The 21,450-nt window shown below is 37.8% G+C and overlaps 1 protein-coding gene across 1 annotated transcript in view; it reads right to left on the bottom strand.

Moving 5' to 3' along the window:
• LOC113090771 (partitioning defective 6 homolog gamma-like) overlaps nucleotides 1-17,460 on the bottom strand; it is a 44,985-nt gene extending 27,525 nt beyond the window's left edge. The window contains exons 1-2 of the mRNA XM_026256356.1: nucleotides 17,181-17,460; nucleotides 11,354-11,576 (exon numbers count right to left, since the gene is read on the bottom strand). Coding sequence (XP_026112141.1) covers nucleotides 11,354-11,576; nucleotides 17,181-17,255 — 298 coding nt within the window. The 5' untranslated portion in view covers nucleotides 17,256-17,460. The remainder of the gene's footprint in view (nucleotides 1-11,353; nucleotides 11,577-17,180) is intronic.
• Between the last annotated feature and the right edge of the window lie 3,990 nt (nucleotides 17,461-21,450).

Genomic DNA, 21,450 nt, shown 5'->3' with positions numbered 1-21,450 from the left:
GCTTTAGCTTATGTATTCAGTCATTATTCAATGGTAAACTATAAATCCATGTGAAAAAAACTACTTCTCACTGTTCTCAGGTCAAATATTTATTTGCGATTAAAATGCGATTAATTTCGATTAATTAATTACAAAGCCTCTAATTAATTAGATTATTTTTTTTAATCGAGTCCCGGCCCTAGTACTATGTATTTTTGCTTAATAATGTTATCATGCACATTTTATCTCACAAAACATTTCTAATGTGCGATCATATTAAGACGTTTGTCTGTGAGATCTGCGAGATCTCTCATGCGTACCGCGGAGGCTGTCTGTCAGTCACACACAAACACTACAAGAACGAGCGCGGTGCACACACATGCATAAGGGGCCGTTCACATATTGCATCTTTTGCGCGCTCAAGTTCGTTATTTTAAATGTAGGTGGGCGGGCGGTATGCGCGCTCATAATGGAAGCGACGCGGTCGCAACGTGCACGCGGTGCGACGGGCTCATTTTTTCCATGTTTTTTCCAGGCACGTCTGCACCGTATCGAGTTAAAAACATCTCAACTTTTCAGAATGCCGCAAGCGCACCGCAGTTCATGTAGCTTCATCACCTTTTCCGTTGCAAAGTTGAAAGCTCAGCCAAGATGAAGGAACAGCTGATAGCTGAATGTGGATTTTTAAATGAATTTAGTAGCAGAGCTACTGCAAGCAGTTTTTAATGCTGCAAATCCATTTATCATTGCTGAAATTTCTTCGTCTTCATGGAGAGAGCAGGTCATGGTTGCTTAGCAATGGCAGACTCCTCAGGAGCACAAGTGCCCGAAGGCTTTGGGGGAAAAAAAAATCAGAAAGCGGCATGCCTAGCATTTTCCACGTGTTTTTAGACGCAATATGTGAACGGCGCCTTACAGTACAAAAACTTCCACTTAATACAAAGAGTGACGATGGCGGAGACAGTAAAACATTCCAAAGTGTGGTTATACTTCACTAGAGTTGATGCAGACAACTCTGGTTGTCATTAGTGCAAAAACATTTTTGCATGTAAGGGCTGAAACACAAACAATCTGTCGAAGCATCTTTCAAAAGTGCATTATGTGCAGACAGAGAAATGCTAAGTTTTCGACTGCCTACACAACACAAAGTAACCGAACACAAAGTACCGATAAGAATACCGTTAAAGTACCAGACCGTTAAGCAGTATCGGTAAGAGTAGTAATACCGTTAAACCCTTAACGATACCCATCCCTATATCTCACACCTCTTATAAGAAACATCAACTCATTATTCTCTCTTTTTTATATCCCACACTTCTGGCTTTTTTTTCCCCAGAATCGACAAACTTGCAATTGTTGAGTCAAGTTCTAAAGTCCCAACTAGGAGGTAAAAACTTGCATTTGAAAGACATTTTGAACAGTGAAACCAACATTAAAGTGCAGAATGAAGAACTACAGAATGAAGAATACATGCAAAATTAGATCAAAATGCCCGTCTTGAGTAGTATTCATGTAAACATTTGATTTCTGCTAAACATTGTCTGTATATAGGCTATTAAGTGAATGTAAACAAAACGTATGTGTAACAGATCTGTGCATGAGGTCTTAAAGAGACAGTAACCTAAATAAACCTGCTGCTATCTGTCATTAATGTTTATTTATACATTAACCTAACACTGGTTAGTCTTTAAAGTTTAATAGATTTCTCAGTTTCTGTGGTATTTCTGTAAATCAATATTACCATTATACCTACCTGAAAAACTTAAAGCACAGTTATTTTTGTTGTATCTTCTTATTGTATTTGTTTGTGCCTTTGCTTATCATTTATCCATTCTTATTTTATTACTGACTGTTACTTTCTTTTTAGCTAAAATAAATTACATTTCGAGTTTGAAATTGAAGTAATTTTTTTTTAAGAATCTTCCTCTCAACATAAATATGAATCAACAACATTATAAATTGTAAAACACAAATACACTGGGTGACGAAACATTTAGGTCGGATGATTTTAGTTTACAAATATATGTCTAAAAAAAATATCCTTTTTAATTTCCCCCATCAAATTAAAAAATTCCCCCCAATAAGAGCCACCTAAAGGGGGAAAATCACCCCTATTTTCCAAAATGAAATCCAGGCCCTGCTAAGGCTAGTAGTGAAGAGCATGAGATGTGCTCATGAGAAAAAAACATATTTATTAAAATGAAGATCAATTAAACCTCCTAAAAGGTTTCTCCCAAAACGGAAAGAAATTCTGATTGTTGCATAATCTCCCAGCTGCTCTTTTCGATACAATGCCTGCACAGAGTGACCAAAACTATAAATGCATCTAATGGCTCATATTCCAAAGAAACCCTCTCTTAAACACTGCTCCAGTTTCAATGTTCAATTCTCTGACACCTCTGTACTATTCACCGTTGTCTAAGTCCTCCCTCATGGACTGTTTTCAGGATTTTCCCCGCTCTCGCCTTCTGTGCTGCTCTTCTAAAATTAGCCAGTAAAAGAGCACAATACTAGCAATGCCAGAGAATGCCTTGAAAAGCTATTTCCTGCAGTTCTAGTGGTCAGACTTTTAAAATCATTCCAGTATAAATTAAAAGGCACATTTACAAAGGCATTTACACAGGCCCCTTAACAAGCATGGCCCAATGCACTGCCATACTGTCAAAATGCCATTCATTTTAAGGGCATGAAGAATACCACAATAGCTTATGGTCTGAGATTTTTAGGAGTCAAGTGACTGTGCTATTAACATAAATCTCAAACTATATTCTTATTCTATTTTAGACTTTTAAATTGTATTTATTTATTTTTACTTTTTATCCACTAACCACTAGATTATGATACATTTTTGTCATAGATTATAAATATACATAGGCCTATTAGGGTTGTGCAGATAGACGATAGTCAGAGATATCAACGATAACAGATGTCTCTGTCGACAGTCAAGACAATATTAGGTTCATTCTCCTATTAATGTATTAAATAATATTAATAATTATTATTATTTTTATTTATATTGAGTCCAGCCCAGCTATTTCACTTCAGCACTGCATTTCTCACACACACACACACACACACACACACACAAATGAGGATTAGAGTCTGTAGCCGGTGAAGGAGTCTCCTTCCACAAACAGACGTACATCGTCTGCAGATATAATAAATTTCACTGCACTTTAACAAGTAATCTGATCGGTCTATATGTGCAATATTTTAAACTAGCCCTCATTAGGGTGACCATATGCGCCGTTCATACGGGACACGTCCCAGCCAGAATTTTAATAATGCCTTAAACATCCAGAGCAGCTTGACCAATAACATGCAGGTATTGTACATAGTCGACCAATCGTGGGGCTGCGTTCGAGAAGGTGAGCTCTAGAGGGAACAATCAAAGCTATGCAAATATGCGCACGTGTTTGTTCGTTCGATTGACTTGAAGCGTCGCTGCGCACAAATCCAAAAAAACGAACGAACATACACGTAAAAGCGATTCAAAAGCATAGGGAGCCGTCTGCTCTGCTCTTTATAGCTCTCATGATTTACAACAATCAATCTGCACAGTACAAATAGCCAAAACAGGCAATATTAAAATCCTGCCTGGGACGTGTCCCGTATGAATGGCGCATATGGTCACCCTAGCCCTCATTAACTGAGTTTAATGCCACAGTTATGTTAGAACGCATCTCATTCTTGTTTCTGTGGCGGTGCGTCGATCTCGTCATGAGGCACACGGACCGGAGAGCTGTAAATCTAACAGGTTTTGCAGATAATTTAGACTGATAACTTCTGTGCGCAAACCCGTAAAATTTGTCACAGGACACGCGATATGAGAGTTGTGTCCGACTATATATGAACTAGCTGTTTTAAATACAGTATTTTTATATTTAATATTAGTTTATCAGTATGTTTGAAAGTATATTTTTAGATTATTGGTGATTCCACAGGCACTCTATCGTGCATCTGCGCGGTTTAAGACACCAAACAGTTGTGCTATGACAAGAACAAAGAGTCTCTCTCTCGCTCCACACATGCACCATAATATCGTGTATCGTCGATCTCACGTGCTGACGATATAACAATTTGAAAAATGACCATATCGCCCAAAACTAAGGTCTATATTTTTCATATTTATTGTTGATTTTTCTTTATAATGAAGTCTGTATCTAGTAGATTATGAAAGAATATTTATCAGTTCCACACACAGAGATATAGAGGTTCGACATTTATTTAAATGGGAAACAAAAAAAAAAATCGGCCAATACCAAACCCTAGGTATCTGAATCGGTATCGGAGGTGAAAAAGGCAGATCGGAGCATCTCTAATATATATATATATATATATATATATATATATATATATATATATATATATATATATATATATATATATATATATTAGTAGCACAATTTAAAAGTTATATGTAGAAACCCTTTCTTTCAGAAGATATTGGGTTAGTGTTAGTAAAACACAGTGTAAACACGTAATAAAACCCTGTGTAAAAGAGTTTTGCCCACATTTCCTACACCATTATCAACATTTACCTAAATCATAACTTTTATTTTTGTCTAAGAGGCTCAGTTTGGTTTAGTCTGTATGTGTCCAAAAACTGAAGGAACACGCCACATATAGGAAAAGCTCTTGTTTTTAGTCTTGGCCCTGATGTATCTACTCTACTGTAGGTCACTGTGAACATGAATGACCTCATTCATACACACTTTTACAACCACAGACTGTAATCAGTAAATCTCCATCACATGCTTTCAGATGGAGCAGCATTTACTCAGAGCCATAGTTCACTGACAAGCTAGGCAAAATCACGTTCGTAAACGCAGAAGATATAAATCGCGCGATAATGAAATAGAGGAAATTGCTCTGCGATTATGAAAGCTGTTTGCGAAGCTTGTCAGTGAAAAAAATAGTGACGTTAATGCTGCTCTATCTGAAAGCATGTGAAAACACCACATTTAATAACATGTTTTTACTCCAAATTCACTTCATAACGTCAGTCGAGTGAAATAAATCCTTCTGTGAGATGATGTGGCTTCTTACACAGAATAAGGCACTCAACCTATTTCATAGTATTCTTAGCGGTGATAAATGTTGAAAATACAATATTGTTAGTTCATGTTAATTCACAGTGCATTAACTAATGTTAACAAGCATAACTTTTGATTTTAATAATGCATTATTAAATGTTGAAATTAACATGAAAAAATATTAATAAATGCTGTAGAATTATTCATTCTTAGTTCATCTTAAAGTAGTTAACTAAATGTTAACTAATGAACCTTATTGTAAAGAGTTACCAATGAAACAGATTTCCTACCGATTTTACTAGCAGGACATAAAAATCCTTTATGCTGGACCACAAATGTGTTCAAAGACATTGCACTTTTTTAATTCTGTTATTGTAGTGCTGTAAATTTCCTTAAGAATAATTTTCATTTCCAGCATTTATAAATTAAAGCAGAGATCAATGAGGCAAGAAATTGCAAAAAAAAAAAATTGAAATATTCACAAGGTTGAGCCATAAGACATTAATAAATGCAAAGTTACATCCAATCTGGCAAGGCCTGTCATGACTTGTAAACCCTGTAACTTTCACATAACCTGCACAAATATCCCATAAAAAAAAGAAAGAAGCTGTTTACATAGAGAAATATCCACCCACAGGAATACGGTCTGTGACCCACAACCACCCAGAACAGATTTAGTCAACTTCAACAAATATTTCGTTTGTTTTTACAAACTCGGGGACTGAAGTTAAAATCACACGTTTGTGGTCATCAACCGCATGCCATTGAGATTAACTTTCTTGTACCAAAATGTAAGCATGATTGGTCAATTATGGTTATGTTTGACCAGCAGAAAAAAAGAGCACAAAAGTAACTCACAACAGAGTAAAAGGCATTCATAGTTTTCATATGCTCATCCTGTAAAATAAGATGATGTATCACTGATCAAGTCAAAGACGCATCTCTAGCATGCTATGAAGACTTCCGGAAATGTGTTCGCAATCAACTTTCTTTCTAATTTGGGCTTGAATAAACAAAGCATGTCTGTGTGTTTATCCTTTAAACTTTCACTGTAACGAAAAACAACGGTTAAATGTTCCTTTTGACAACTGAAGCCTTAAAGGGTTAGTTCACCCAAAAAATAAAATTAGGCTGCATTTTACTGAACCCTGAGGCATCCTAGTAGGTATACGACTTTATTCTTTCAGACAAATCCAGTCGGAGTTGTATTAAAAATTGACTTTGATCTTTCAAGCCGTTTCATTGCGGGTGTTGCAGTGCTTCCATCCATTCAGTGATTATGTTTTGAACATGGATATTTTTCTTACTAAAATGCTTTTTATTTCACATCTTTTGGACTGAAGCAATGCAACACCTGCTGAGTGCAATGATAGAGACTGAAAGATCAAAGACTATTTTTAGTATAACTCTGACTGGATTCGTCTGCAAAAAGAAAGTAATTTGCACCTAGGATGCCTTGGGGGTTGGTGAAAAACACTAATTTTAATATTTGGGTGAACTAACCCTTTAAAAATCAAGAGCTTCAAGAGCTTCGCTCAAGTTTATATACATGTCAAAACAGAGAAATAATGAAATGAACTTCATAAGGAAACAAAACTTCTGGGTCATGTGCCCAGACTTATACATCTTATTCATTTCTGTTCGGTATAATTATTATTCCATACTGTATAAACTGAAAACAATCCTTCAATCAGGAGAGAAAGGACAGTGACATTCTAAAGAGATGCCCTTCAAGTACAAAAAAAAAAGGTAGATTCATGTAACTGAAAAATGCAGTTAGATCAGCAACATTGCTACTTTTTATTAGTTCCTCCTCCCCAACATTGAGAATGTGCATGGATCCGTCCAATTCATTTCCTGTGACCCCAGATTAGTCATTACCCAGAGATCTGAGGGGCGTTGCTGTGCCTCTGGCCAAACACAGGTCAGGACAGGTGCACATCAGGTGGGTCTTTCCCACAGAGCTCTGGAAGTCCCCAGTGTCTGGTTCAGCAGGGGGGAGATCTGCATCTGGGTCTTAACGGAGCAATAGAGCGCCCTGAGTCAGTGTCTGCTACTGTCCATCAGATCATGTCTGGCCGAACTCAAGAAAGGAAATTAACCCAGACTGCCTAGGCTGCTTTTTTTTCCTGATTTTTAGAATGTATTTAAATAAAGGAAGTCTCCACTTGTGACCTCTCAGAAAAAGAAAGGAAGAAAAGATAAGAGAAATGTTAAGTTTGTGAGTTCTCAGAGCTCTGGGGGGCAGTTTAGAAAAGCAGTTTTCTCCATGTACATTGCTGTAGAAGAAACAAAGTATTGAACAAGTGGCCCATCAGCCTTTATTCTGTAGCCTAGTAAAGTTAAAGAGAGTAAAACGAGTTAACAGTTCCAATTTTTTTTGATTTTCTGCAACATGCCCTGCACAGCCAGTAAAGTCTGCTTCCAGAAACAAATGGCTGGTCTTCTTTTAGTGATTAAAGGACTCACAACACAACTGACGTAGTCCAAATAACGCCTGAACGACTGGCTCTTATCAACCGGTGCTTTTCAGTGAAATCAAACAGATAGTTGGTCATATATTGGTTAAAACTAACTGTATTATGTTCTTCTGAAGGCTTGTGAGACTTAAACGCATCTGTATTTACTGACTTGTTTTTCAATATTCCATTTCTGTTCATAGTATTTTTATTTATATATATATATATATATATATATATATATATATATATATATATATATATATATATATATATATATATATATATATATATATATATATAATATGAATCAACGTTACCACCTTTTTTGTTAAGTATTGTTATTTCATATATATAGTTAAAAATCAATTCATGGAATATGTTTGCCACCTCTAAAAAGACTTTTAAGATGTATTTATCATCATTTTGCAATGACATATTGCCGAAAAAGAGAACATCAATGTTGAGATCATCTTGTTTACATCAAAAATGAAACCAAGCCATTCACAGAACGTATATTTCGCACATTTTCTAGAGGGACATCTTCGATCACCGTTGTGTCTTGCACAAGAGAGCTGCATGTTTAGAAAGCCATGTGAAATTAATATAAGTTTAGCTTTTTAAAAACATATCTCGAGACTTTATGGTAGGTTTTTCCCCATCCCATGCCTCTCATGTTTTTAAATGAAAAATGTACTCCATGTGATTGGCTTTCTTCTCTTTGTATTAAACTATGCATGCATACATGATGCTGTTTTAAATTATCTTCATTGTGTTTCCAAGATGTACAAACATTTTATCAGTTGGAACAACATGAGGGTAATGGAAAACAGTAAACAAATGGAAGAATTAGCATTTTTGGTAGGTCAGATGACTGGTGGGCTCAAGCGCAGCTGTGGATACATCAAGAATAAACCAGACTTGATTTTTTTTTGGAAAGCACTTGCATCCATAAAATGTAGTCCTGTGGTTTGAATGTGGCTTTCTTTCTTGGAATAATCTCTCGTTCAAACTGACTCACCATCTATCTGTGTGACCGTGTCTATGTCAGGAACCCACGAGTGACGGGAATGCTGGGACTCTCCACTACCACCCAGCGAGCGATGCTTGTTACGGGCTTACTCACGCTCAGGTCAGGAGAAAGCACCAAACCGTGAGAAAGCACCTCATTGTTCACCATTCACAATGGTCACTATGAGCGCTGAATGGCACTCACAGCTATGAGTAAAGAAACTAATTAGCATAATAGTACAAATCCCGCCAACCACTTAAAATCTTGAGTTGTCACAAGAAAACACGACTTACGTAATCCACGATTGGAAGCCAAGCCGTCAAGTGGAGTAAAGTTTTAAATGCATGAACGGTTTGACCAAATTCAAGGCTTTTTACCAAAGCAAGAACAATCCTTCTTCATTAACTTTTAAATCGCGGTTTATGAAGTGATTTAAGTTTGCATAAGGTGTCAAAATCCGTATTCTAAATCTGATCGCTAAAAACCACAACAATAAGTGTGAACAATCATAAAACCAAGACTGACAGTTGTTCCTGGAGTTTAACTATATATTGCGTCTTCTTTGTAGGCAGTACTGGACTACGGGTTTGTAACTGCAGAGATGGGAAGTATGCAAATATCACAGAGCAGGGTGCATACTTTTAAAGCACGGTAAGAGAAGCGTCCTATCTGTGGATGTGGAAAGATGAGCACGGCCCGGCCTGCTGAGGTGCCTCTCTGTGTTTTGTCTCTTTTCATGTGGCTCTTTTGTCTGCGTGACATGCCCTCCATACCAGCAGACTGTGACCTGCTTTCTACATGCTGCAGTCGCTCTGAGAAAAGACTGATCTGAACACTCAAATGAACAGCAATACCCGGTTTACTAATATATATATATATATATATATATATATATATATATATATATATATATATATATATATATATATAGATAGATAGATAGATAGATTGATAAATAGATATATAGATGTAGATTTAGTATACAGTGAAGAAGATCTGAATTATGTTTAGTGAAATTCAGACAAAACGGTCTAGGATGAGATCGAGCATAAGCCAAGAAATCTGGAGGAAAATAATGTTTCTATCCTTTCTATTGAAATAGATACACGATACACAAATTTATATTGTTGCTAGCGCTAGAGGGTTTGAATAAGAGACTCCAAATTTTCTGCGTTTAATGTAAAGACTGTCCTCTAACGGTGTGCCAATTTTCATAACTTTCTCAAGCAAGCTGTTCTATGGACAGCCATAGACTGAATAGCAGAAGATGAAGAAGACATGTAACATGTACAACAGATGCCTAAGCACATTCGGTGCTTGGCCCCCAATTCATGTAAATGTCTTCAACATAACTTTTGATCAATTCAAATAACCCTTGCTGAATAAAACTATACATTTCTAAATAAATAAAATCTTACAGACCCCAAAATCTCTTAAAGTTAGTGTATTAATACTTGATTGTGTGAAAAGACCAAATCTTAACATTGTTTTAGCAAAGAAAATCAGTTCTACTTCGATGCGTTGTGGCCAATGGACTCTTCTCAAAGACCCGCCCCCCTTTGTTACTGTTGCCACAATTTGTCCGACGAGCCTCACCGCTCACATCACGCATCTCGATCTAAATTTCATCACGGTGCAAAGAGGACACTGAAAACATGTCGACAGACAAGACAGAGCAGGTTACTTTTGGTTTGAAACAAAGTCTCAGCTTTCAAACTTAGTCAGTTTTTAATCAAATTCAAACAATAAACAATGTTTTGTGGGTCTTCAATGTTCGTGACAGATTGCTGTACCGATCATCTCTTCCTCTTTAGTTATATCAGGAAATAAACATGAATTAACATGAGTAGGCACCTTGTTTCAACCGTGGAAAGATGTCATGACACACCATTTTTTCCAAGTTCAAGTCCACCAACATATGGTTTGTTTAATTGGACAAAATGGCAGATTTGCCGTTATGATTGGTCAGATTGCCTGTCAATCAAACTCCCGGCAAAGGCTAAGTTTATCCATTTAAATATCTGGTTTAACTCGGAAATGGGTCAAATCATGGGGTTGCAATGGAGCCAGTTATGGGGGGCAATTAATTTTGACTAAATACAGAAACTATGAATTATCAACAAGATTTTGCAATGGCAAAACTAATACTAATTCTGTTATTCAATCAAGTAGATTATATTATATAAATATATCAGCCTATTACCATCCATTTTAGAAAGCAATTTGTGCAACTGAACACATAGTATCTAACACACACATTGCAACAGTTCAGCTACAGGATGCTGATTTGTCTTTAAAGGAAGAGTCTGAGTCTCTCCACAGGAAAGAACTGTTGCTCTCTTCCTACCATCAAAACCAGCAGCCTTTCCTGTAGAAAGTTATCTTCAGACCGCAGTGCTCTATCACACACACATCAGTGTGTACTGGCCCATGCCAGGGAAACGGTGACAACATAATAGCTGCACACAGGGGGGCCTCGTTTGGGACTGCGTGTTTGTATCCGTGCGCTCCAGAACACAGTATTCAATCACACATCACATGATCCTGTTGAGCCTATACTTTCGCCTGACCGCAGAAATTGTGGGCTGAATCTGCCTGCGTCGCTCTACAAGTATGTGCTGAATTCATACTCTACATTCTGCTGGATTTTAACCCCTAACTGACACTTTCTCTATTGGGGTCAGAATACTTTGAAACCCGTTTTACTACACAAGGCTTCTGATCACTCGACTAGATCTTGAGGCAATCCAAGACAAGTCACCAGACAATGTGGAGCAGGAACATCCACCTTGAAAAACAAACAGTGCAAGGAAAAACTGGGACGCAGAGAATAAAGGGATGTGGGTGGGAAGTGAGAGAGCTTGTACCTTGTCTCTGGATAAAGATTCGCAGCAGGGGGTGTGCGGTGGACACGGCCTTGCTGAAGTTCTCGTCGTTATTGATGGGGAGGAGGTCTCCGTGAATGTCAGCGTATCCGATCATCACCTCCATGTTTGCAATCCGGTGGATGGTCATGATGAGTTTGTAGAACTCCTCAAATTTGCCGGGTTTTAGTCGATCCACTGAAATCCTCCGGAACTCTGCTCCATACTACAAGAGAAATGCAGAAATCAGCATGATGTTACAAAACAGTACCTACTACATTGATATTAATAAAGCTCCCAAACTTTTGAATGGTATTTCTAGTCATTTGTTACTAGATAAGAATTAGTGACCAACCAATATTCCTTTTTTACTAGAACACTTTTTTTTTTGACAACACATCTTTTATTTTGAGTATTTTGAACACGTAAAAGAATAAAAAAATTAACCAAAAAATAATAATAATTAATACATTTATAAATAAACATTTAATGTTATAACATATCTAATTTCCAATTGGTAATCGTATACCATCGGCATTTAGCAAATGCAGTTAATAAATATTTAATTCTACAAACTTTGCAACCTTTAGCAAATTAGATCCTTAGATTCCACAGGGACAGAAATGACAATTTGAGTATAAAAATTGGACATTCACTATAGAAATTTCCAAGACTTTTAAGATTTTTACTTCCATCATGACTTTTCCAGTCTTGAAAAATTTTCACATGGTCCATGACTATGGGAACCACAGCTGTAAATCTCAAGGTTAAACCACACCATCCTCATTCTACCCAGTTTCAACTTGCAACTCAAAGTAGACAACATAAAACATCTCACCACCTATCCAAAACTGCAGAGTTATTGCTCTTCTTTTTACTTGGTAGTCTCTGATTAATCTACTTAGCCTTCAGACGCGCCAGGAATCACTAAACACGGACACTGAGAGATAAAGATAAAGGCCTCTAACAGTCTATTCGGCTGTCTTGGCAGCTCTGCTGTTTGTAATGAGGAAACGGAGGCAAACAGGGACCTGAGACACAATAGAGAGACGCACAATGCAAGGTGATGAGTAAGCAGAGCAAACCTCCACAACAACGGATGTCACCCTGTCCCGCAGGTGGACGAAACCCAACACATCCCCTCTCTCAGAACACACACTAACATCTGTTTACACAGGACACATTATTACTGTTCCTCTACACTGCTTATTAAGTGTTTCAACTATTAAAATGCTATTATTTAGAAAGTACTAATAGTAGACAGGTAGTATACAAACTGGGATCAGTGTTAATATAATGGTAACAATTTACAGTAAGTTTCCATTGTTAACATTAGTTAGCCTAACTACATTAATTTACATAAACTAACATTTACCAATACATTATTCAAATCTATTAATGTTTTTTTAATGGACCTGAGATAGCGATATAATAACGACGAACAGTTGTATTTTTATTAACTAACAGTATCAAAGATAAATAAACAATGTAACAACAGTATTACTCATTCCCTTGAAATTGTTATTGCGATTATTAATTACCATTATCACAATTTACAATACCATTGTTTGAAGCAACTACATGCCATGTTATTCTAAAACAAAAATGAAATTAAAACAATAAAAAAAAAATAAGATTAGAGGTGCACGATAAATATCGGCCGATAATTAATGCGCATCTCGTCAGTAAAAACGATTATATAATCAGCGGTAAATTCCATCAGGTGCGTGATTTCACATAGAGCAGCTGTTACTACACAAAACCATTGTTAATTGACAAGTTGCACAAATCCACATTCGTTATCACCATTGATTTGCGCAGCTTGTTGGTTAACAACGGCTCTGTGTAGTAACAGCTGCTCCTTGGGAAATCACTCACCTGTTGGAATTTACCGCTGATTAGAGAACCGGCTTTAATGACTAGATGTGCATGAATTATCGGCCAATATTTAACAAACTTTTACAAGACACCATCGCAATATGGTGGCATGTAAAGTAACATAGTTCCGTGCTGAAGGGAAAAATGCAAAAAGTTCAATAAGTTCAAACATTTCTTTGGTTAGTAGCTGTGATCTTTAAGCATATTTAAGTATATTCCAGCCCAACCAAAACAATCCCCTTAAGAGACACACATAAAGCTCTGCCTTCAAATTCAGAATTAGGCAAGTGACCGTTGGAGGCATATCACCATCACTAACAAGGTCAAGCTGAGGTCATGTCTGATCATGGGACTGCTATGAAGAGGTTTTGACTTAATGCGTGGGTCGTCTCATCAAAGCCTAAAAAACACAGGCCTTGCTTTGTCTTCACAACAGCGGTTGAGGCTGCAGCATCCCAGCATTGACTCGTGGACTGCGCTGCTCTGTGTAATTATGCCTCTAGGATGAGAGCCCCACATTAGCCAGTGGCAGCCTGTCATTAGCACATGAAATATAAACGTGAAGCAGCAGAAATACACTCAGATGGTCTCTGTGGCGGCAGGTGTGTGATCAAGTTGACTACGTGTGAAAACGTGCCCAACTGCTGACACATATACACAAACATCCAACCCACCACCTAAGTGTGCGAATTTAACCCATTCATCGTCTCCAGATGAGACATCAGAGGTGCTGCTGCCCTGGCAAAAAAATGTGCTTCTCTTTCTGTTCTTTTCCCGAGGCCAGCTGATAATGTTAGTCAACTTTCCTTGAGAACAAGGTGGGAAAAAAAAACTTGTAATTTAGCTTTACTAAATATGCTGCTTAAATTGTTAAAGTCAGACTGAAATGATCAGGTTATTTAAACCTAGCCTAAATAACCATTTATTTTTACTGCTGGAAGCCAGCTAACATTTTAATTTGCTAACTCTAACAGTTCTTTGACTTCAACGCGAGAGATTGTTTTTTTTTTTTTTTAATGTTTGTCTTCCTGCAACGCTGCGGATTTGAAAAAAAAAATACAAAACTATGACTACGTTTACAAGCGGTTAAAATTCGGGTTATGTTCGGGTTAAGGTCACTATTTGGGTTTCTGAAACATTCGGGATAACCCGTTTACATGCGTGAGCAGAGAGAGTTACTCCAGTATACATGGAATGTGTAATCAGTCGCCAATATCCCGATGTAAACGGCGACGCACGGTTAGCGTCTGGACGTAAGACGCAATATGCGTCATTTCCGATTCTTCTTCCTGTATCCAAAGACTCAAAAGACCAAGATTCCTTGCGAATAGAACATGCGCAGAACACACATTTTGATGGGGATATGCCGAAAAACGTTTACAAGACCAAATATTCGGGTTAGAATTTGGGTATCCAACAGCTGAAAGAAATTCATACAAGTTTGGAACAACCTGAGAGTGAGCAAATGATGGCAGAACTAAACTTGTATCAATGTAAAAATGTATCAGTCAATGAGTGTGTATATTTAATAATGTTAAAATGGTTTTTGCTTGATTATACAGTTATCTATTTTGCAAGTGTTGTTCTGGCTGGCAGTGATTTGTGATTGATTTTGACACATCCTGTGGCCTTAATCTTGTCTGTGTCTACAGACAAATTGCTTGTCTTTGGAATCTTATCATGTTTGGTTAGAACACGGTGTAAATCTGAATCCATGCTTAACAATTCAGTTGTCATCCATGTGCAAACTCAAGCCCAAAAACAATAACATGCCCTCAAATCATTGAGAACCCGGGGCCTAAACAAAACCCAACCTGCCCAATTTCCAACATCTAATCCGGAGTAATATGAGAACAGCGAAAACACTTTATCTATCCTCAAACCCCGACACGTTCAGGCAAGTCAAAACACAGCGCTACAGCCGGATACACAGCTCTTTGTGCTAAATTCTTGGGTGACATTAAACAGTACCCAAAACCCAATCTTATCAAATGTCAGTAAAGCATTCCAAAGAATACATTTCCAACTGAGATCCAGCTAGGTCAGTGGAAAACAGCAGTGAAAGAGCAGTCGGGGGAGATATACAAAGCCTTAGACACATCAGTGGGTTTTCTTTAGATATAAAAGTTTTGGGAGGCAACAAAAGAACAATGGCACACGGTTCAATCAGAAACCCCTTGACACACTCTTATAACCAGCAGAGTTCCTCTCCAAACAAGCCTTCCCTGATAGTGATGTCCAGGAACCGGGGTGATGACATCATAAAGAACACTACGTGTGACAGTGAGGGATTGGTGACATCACGACGATGATTCAGCGCATGACTGCGGAGCAGCACATCCTTTGTAATGTTGGCAAAATTGTAGCTGATAACAGCTTCATCAGCATTCTTGTCACGCAGGTTGTGGTTTCAAACATCCATCCACTGATGCTTTTGCTTTTGGGGGCGAGTTTTGGTTCTTTTGGGTTTCAGTGGGAAAGCAGGTCGATCCGCACCTCTCCAACATGGAGGTATCTGGCTCTTCCAAGAGAGGAGAAATGTAATGGGGCGCTCTCGTCTTTACAGACCCCAAACAGTGGCTCCTTTCATTGACAACAGTAGCAGGGCTTTTCAGCCCCTGTTATGAATTAAGAGCACGGCTGAATAACAGAGGCCAATAATCAGACAATGGCAATGGAGTCTGGATCTGGGCACATCGCCCACACATTCCAGCAATTAGGACTTCACATCCATAACCACATTATAAAAGTTTGTCTAGCCACCGTCTAGTCCCAAAGACAGCTGAATTTTTTTTCAGCCACTCTGAAAGAGTTAGAGTTATAAAGTGACAGACGAGACGACTCGAATAGAAAAGCAGAGGCACGTAATGAATCATCCAGGTCCAATGGGTCTCAGTGACAGCGCTTGACAGATACTGTCTCCATCAGCTCGGCTGCAACAGACGTATAGTCCAGAGCGGTGACAGATATAGAGTTATTTCTATTTCTGAAGAGTTGGTTGAAGCTTTGTCAGGCATTTTCCCAGGCAAACTGAACAATCGCAGTATATGAAAGGTCTGTATGACTCCACTTTGAGTGATGATAATATGATCATCATGATATAAATGAAACTTGTGCAATTTTTAAGGGCAAAATATGATAGAATAATAGACAGAAAAAAAAATGAAATAAATAAACAGAGCGACAGGAAGATAGATACTGGGATGGCAGACAGACAGACAGACAGACAGACAGACAGACAGACAGATAGATAGATAGATAGATAGATAGATAGATAGATAGATAGATAGATAGATGGGTGTTGGTATGTGCTTTGGGTGAGTAATACAAAACACAAAAGTTTCACTTTGTCCAACTGAACACAAATAATAAGAGCCCATCCCAGTGAATCAGATCTCATGTTTGCTCTTGTCAAATGTGTAAATATGTCCGTGTGTTGTTTGGATATTTTTTTTCGGACAGCTGGAAATGAGGAGTGTTTAACCTGTCCTGATGTGAGGATCACAAACACAGATGCGAGGCGAGAGCAGAAAGCTCCCATCTGAGAGCCACATGCTGCATGCAGACCACTGAAACACAGCACTGAACGAGGATCTGTGCTTGATCATTCATAAATGCTGAATATTATAAACGCGGTCCATTAGTGTGACAGCTCAAGTGCCAAAACGGTTTGTGTTTGTGTTGTGTCTCATTTTACTAGAGACGACTAAAGGTGAAGCAGAAACGCTGATGAAACCAAATGCAATTCTCAAAAGTAAAGTAAACGCTTTTTTTAAAGCTCGTAACTGAGTAAACTATGCGAAGATCATACTTTAGTGCTTATATGGCATTTTTGGCAATGGCTAACCAAAGTTAGCCATTCCTACTTTTCTCATCTAAAAATATACAACATAACTATGCAACGAAATTATTCTCGTAGAATATTTTCATGCATGCATTTCACACAACTCACCTTGCTTTTCACTTCCACCGCGTTCATGTTCAAGCTACCCAAAGATCGCGATTTATTATTAAAGCTCCGGTTCATCTCGCTCGCGTGAAACTTTTCAGCCCGTCCAGGATGAAGGGCTCGTATTATAGTGAACGTCCAAAACGCGGAAAAGTTAGTCCTCGGAGGCTGCGTGACTCGGCCACTTCACAAAACTTTGGCAGAAAAAAAAATTATGTGAAAGACAAATCAGCGCCTCTCACTAGAGGGAGTAGGCTAAGTTTTCACAAATGACATCATCGCTCCTTTTCTCAGTTCAACTTGCTTGGTTTGGCTTATGAATATTAAATACGAATCATGACGCGTTACGCTAGAGCTAACTGATTGGCTGAATAGCGAACGTTAGGAAGTGGGCGGAGATTAGTTGGCAAAGGTTGATTGAATGTTCAGTTTAAGGCATTTTTTTCATAGAAAAATAACATTTCCAAATTACAATTTAAATTGCTCGACATCCCCACCCATCCGTAAAGATGTAGGTAGTCAGAAGTTTTCCTTTTTAAGAAAGTGGGCGGTCCTTTCGAATGCCCATGCGAAGGCTTGGCTTGTGAATATTAATTAAATCACGTGACTGGACGCTCCAGCAGCTTTAGCATGCTTTTATAAATATTCATGAGCTAGTCCTTAGCCATACTAGGATTGGTAAATATCTCCTGACTAACTATTACATATGAATGTGGATTACAACATTTCAAACAGTTAAGGGAGTATACGTGCACTCTTCTTTTTAGAAGGTGATGTACATATTAAATTCGTTCTAATGTTTGAATGTGCGGCATTGCAGGGAAGCGGCTCTCAGGCGCCAAGACCCAACAGCTGCTCTTCCCAGACAGGAATTTTTTTTTAGTAACTTCTCAGGCAAACATACCCCTAGCCAATAAAACAGATACGTTTATGTTTGGCCGTGATCTCACAACTACATAAAAACATCCTGGGATTGAGAGTTTAATATAAAAGTAGCCAATTAATTCACAAGAGGATTCTCTGGTTGTTCTTCGACGGCCGCTAGATGTCACTGCTGCACAATAAAAACAAACCGCTCCGCTTTAAACCGAGCAGTTGTTTTACATAGATAGGAAAAAGTAGTAGTAAGTTACTCTTAAAAAAAAATTTTACTTTCACATGAGATGAAGTCTCCACACACACAAAAAAGCTGCCACTGTCTGGGTTGGTACCCCTTTTTAAAATGAGCTTATACATTTGCATTCAGTAGGCCTGCTAATATGTTTACCTCAGATGTTAATATATACCTTTTTTCTGAGATTAGTAATCTACTCTTATGGTTTCAGTTTAATTATGAATTAAACAGAATTATATAGTTTCATTTCTGGTAGTTTATCACATCAGTGAGCATCTTTTTAATATTTCACATCACATGGTTAAACTACTGAACTTTTAGTTTGACTTATGACGTCATTTAAAGAAACATGTTTTTGTTTGTTTTTTTGTATAGATGTTGTGAATTTTTAAGATCATAAATGTCTTTGATTATGTAATCAATTACAGAGGACGCTCAAACTATTTTATAAAAGAAAACGTCATTTGGAAATAATACACATTCATTTTAAATGTAATTCCTAAAGGAAAGAGAGAATTAAGGTAAAAATACAAAAATGAATTGTTCACCAGATGATCTATAACGTTGATAGAGCCAATTTCAATTTCTTTGTTACTTTGAAGAGGCAGACTAGAGGTCTTCACAGTCCGGGACCCGCTGAAGCTGAAATAATGAGTGGGTTAAGCTTGGACTTTGTATAACAAGAGGAATAACATGGATAACTTTCTTGTTGGAGGATTGTAATGCATCAGGCAGTCAGGTACATGGAAGAGAGACTACGGCTCCTTAAATTAGGTAAGACAAAAATCGCAACAGGTTTATTGACTTGTAATAGCACTTTAAGGTGGAATATGTGACAATCGGGTCCAGTCGGGTCTGTGTGAAGAACTCAAGGCAGACAACATGACTGCAGCAAACATATACACTAATTTAGTTTAGCTGTTATTGTGGTTATCAGTTATCAGAGTCTTAACAAAGTAGGCTACACAGCCTTATTTGTATACGGTCTATGACTTTAACATCATATTCCAAATCATTTGCAATGACATGGGGGTGAGGAAATGTTGACAGAATTAGCATTTTTGCATTCTTTAATAGCTCCTGCATTAAAAAGCAACTCTACCGCCCCCTTGAGACAGAGGTTTGTTACTGCAACTGTGATGCAAAAACCTATATTACATTTATCAGGACCAAAGCTGACAATGCTTTGGCCAAACATTTGCATCTGTGCGTGCATACTCACCCAGGACCCTTCATAACCCAGAGGGCTGTGTTAAAACCAGGCCAAACTAGAGGCCCACATGCACTTATATCTGTAACCCAAGAGTGAAATTCTGTGATTGTGGAGTCTCCTGAACTGTCCCAGGATCAGTCCCTCTTGACCGTGAGTAAAGATTATGAGAGCAGGACTGATCTGTTGTGATTAAACAAGGTCAAGGGGCTTCGGCCCCTGCAGTCATGCCTGTGTTCAGCCACTAACAGGCATCTGCTGGAGTCTGTAAACAGCGCCAGGAAGCCTGTTCATTAAGGATATCGGTGTTCTGGAGTTTGTTTTGAAGGCTTGGTCTCCATAATAGATTATAGTGCCTAGAAATCCAAGTAAATATTCCATTACCTTAGTAATGGAGTGTCAGTGGACAATGTCTGAAATGAGAGTTCAGTTTACAGCTTGTCGACAGCACACACAGACAAACTCGTCATTTTGAGGTAGGTTTTTTATTTTATTTTATTTTATTACTACCCAGATAAAAACTGAAATTGAAGCAATGTTTTAATCAAATATTAAATATGAATGTTCTCTCCCTGCAGGATTGATCCAGAAACCTAGTGATTTCACACGCTCTTTTTGGGAGCACTAGATGGAGACAGATCCCAGAAGATAAAGCACATCTGAGACAAAGTGCACGTATAAAACCATGAGATGTGGCTTTCCCACACATTTTTAGAGACCTTTGAAAACAATCTGCATACAAATAATAAATATTCTGAGTATTATACAGTTATTACCCTGGTAAAACAACACCAAACTCCCTTTGCTTTTGGAAATAAATATTCTTCATTCGGTTCTGAGGTCTGAATCTGAAATCTTGTTATATGGCCAATTTGGTTGCCAATGTACATTTATTTCAAAATAGAAATCTTTGTAACACACACACACACACACACACACACACACACACACACACACGTATCCCCAACAGACAAATCCCTACAGACCAAAGGCTAATTAAAGCAAAAAGTGATTCAGCAAAATACTGACAATGGGGTGATCCTTTTTTCCAACTCAGTGATTCTGTTTTTTCTTTTTCTTTTTCCTGACATGTTGGTGTTATATCTTTCACTTGGATGTTAAGAGTTGCAGCTAGATAAAACAAAAACATACTGACACAAATAAAAATGATTTTAAACGGTTTGCTTTGTTCACATCCAGTCAAAGTCCCTTTAACTCCCTTTTTTTATTCAGCCTCAAGCTGTTTTTACTTAGTAAAAGTTGTGAATGGCAGGTAACACACACACACACACACACACAACACACACACACACACACACACACAAATAATTATCTCTCTCTCTCTCTCTCTCTCTCTCTCTCTCTCTGTTAAAGAGATTGGTGTTATTTTTTATTTAAACTAAATTTATAGGCCTATATACTGACAATGAAATAAATAGAAAGCAAATGGACTTGTAAAGTCCTTTTTTATTATTATAAGAAAAAGACCCCGGTCATTTTATGTGACTCCTGGAGTTTCAAAGGATCCCACCATTGGCAGAGATATGAAAATTTGAGAGCAAAAGTCAAGTCAAGTCCCCTTTATTTGTATAGCGCTTTATATAATACTGATTTCATCAAAGCAGCTTTAAACAGACAAGAAGACAATAACAACATTTTCAGATAGATCAGTTCAGCGATGATTCAGTGATGTCTTCATCCTCAGCTCTCTTCAATAGTGTCTGTGCAATCAGTCAAGTGTCACACAAAGCAAGCCAAACACAACACACAGATTCCTCATCAAAGTCTCTAAAGACCTATTTTTTTTAGCTGTGTGATTCCAATGAATTTTTATAGTGGCCCTTTCTCGCTGTATGTCATCAAGTGTCTCATTTGTGTCTTTTTTAATAAACAATCTATGAAGGAGCATCACAGAGCAATAAGATTATCCTCAGGGTGGGATCCTCTGA

Source organism: Carassius auratus, unplaced genomic scaffold, assembly GCF_003368295.1.
Source record: "Carassius auratus strain Wakin unplaced genomic scaffold, ASM336829v1 scaf_tig00214021, whole genome shotgun sequence".
Lineage (NCBI taxonomy): Eukaryota > Metazoa > Chordata > Actinopteri > Cypriniformes > Cyprinidae > Carassius > Carassius auratus.
This window is presented reverse-complemented; position numbering and strand designations above follow the sequence as displayed.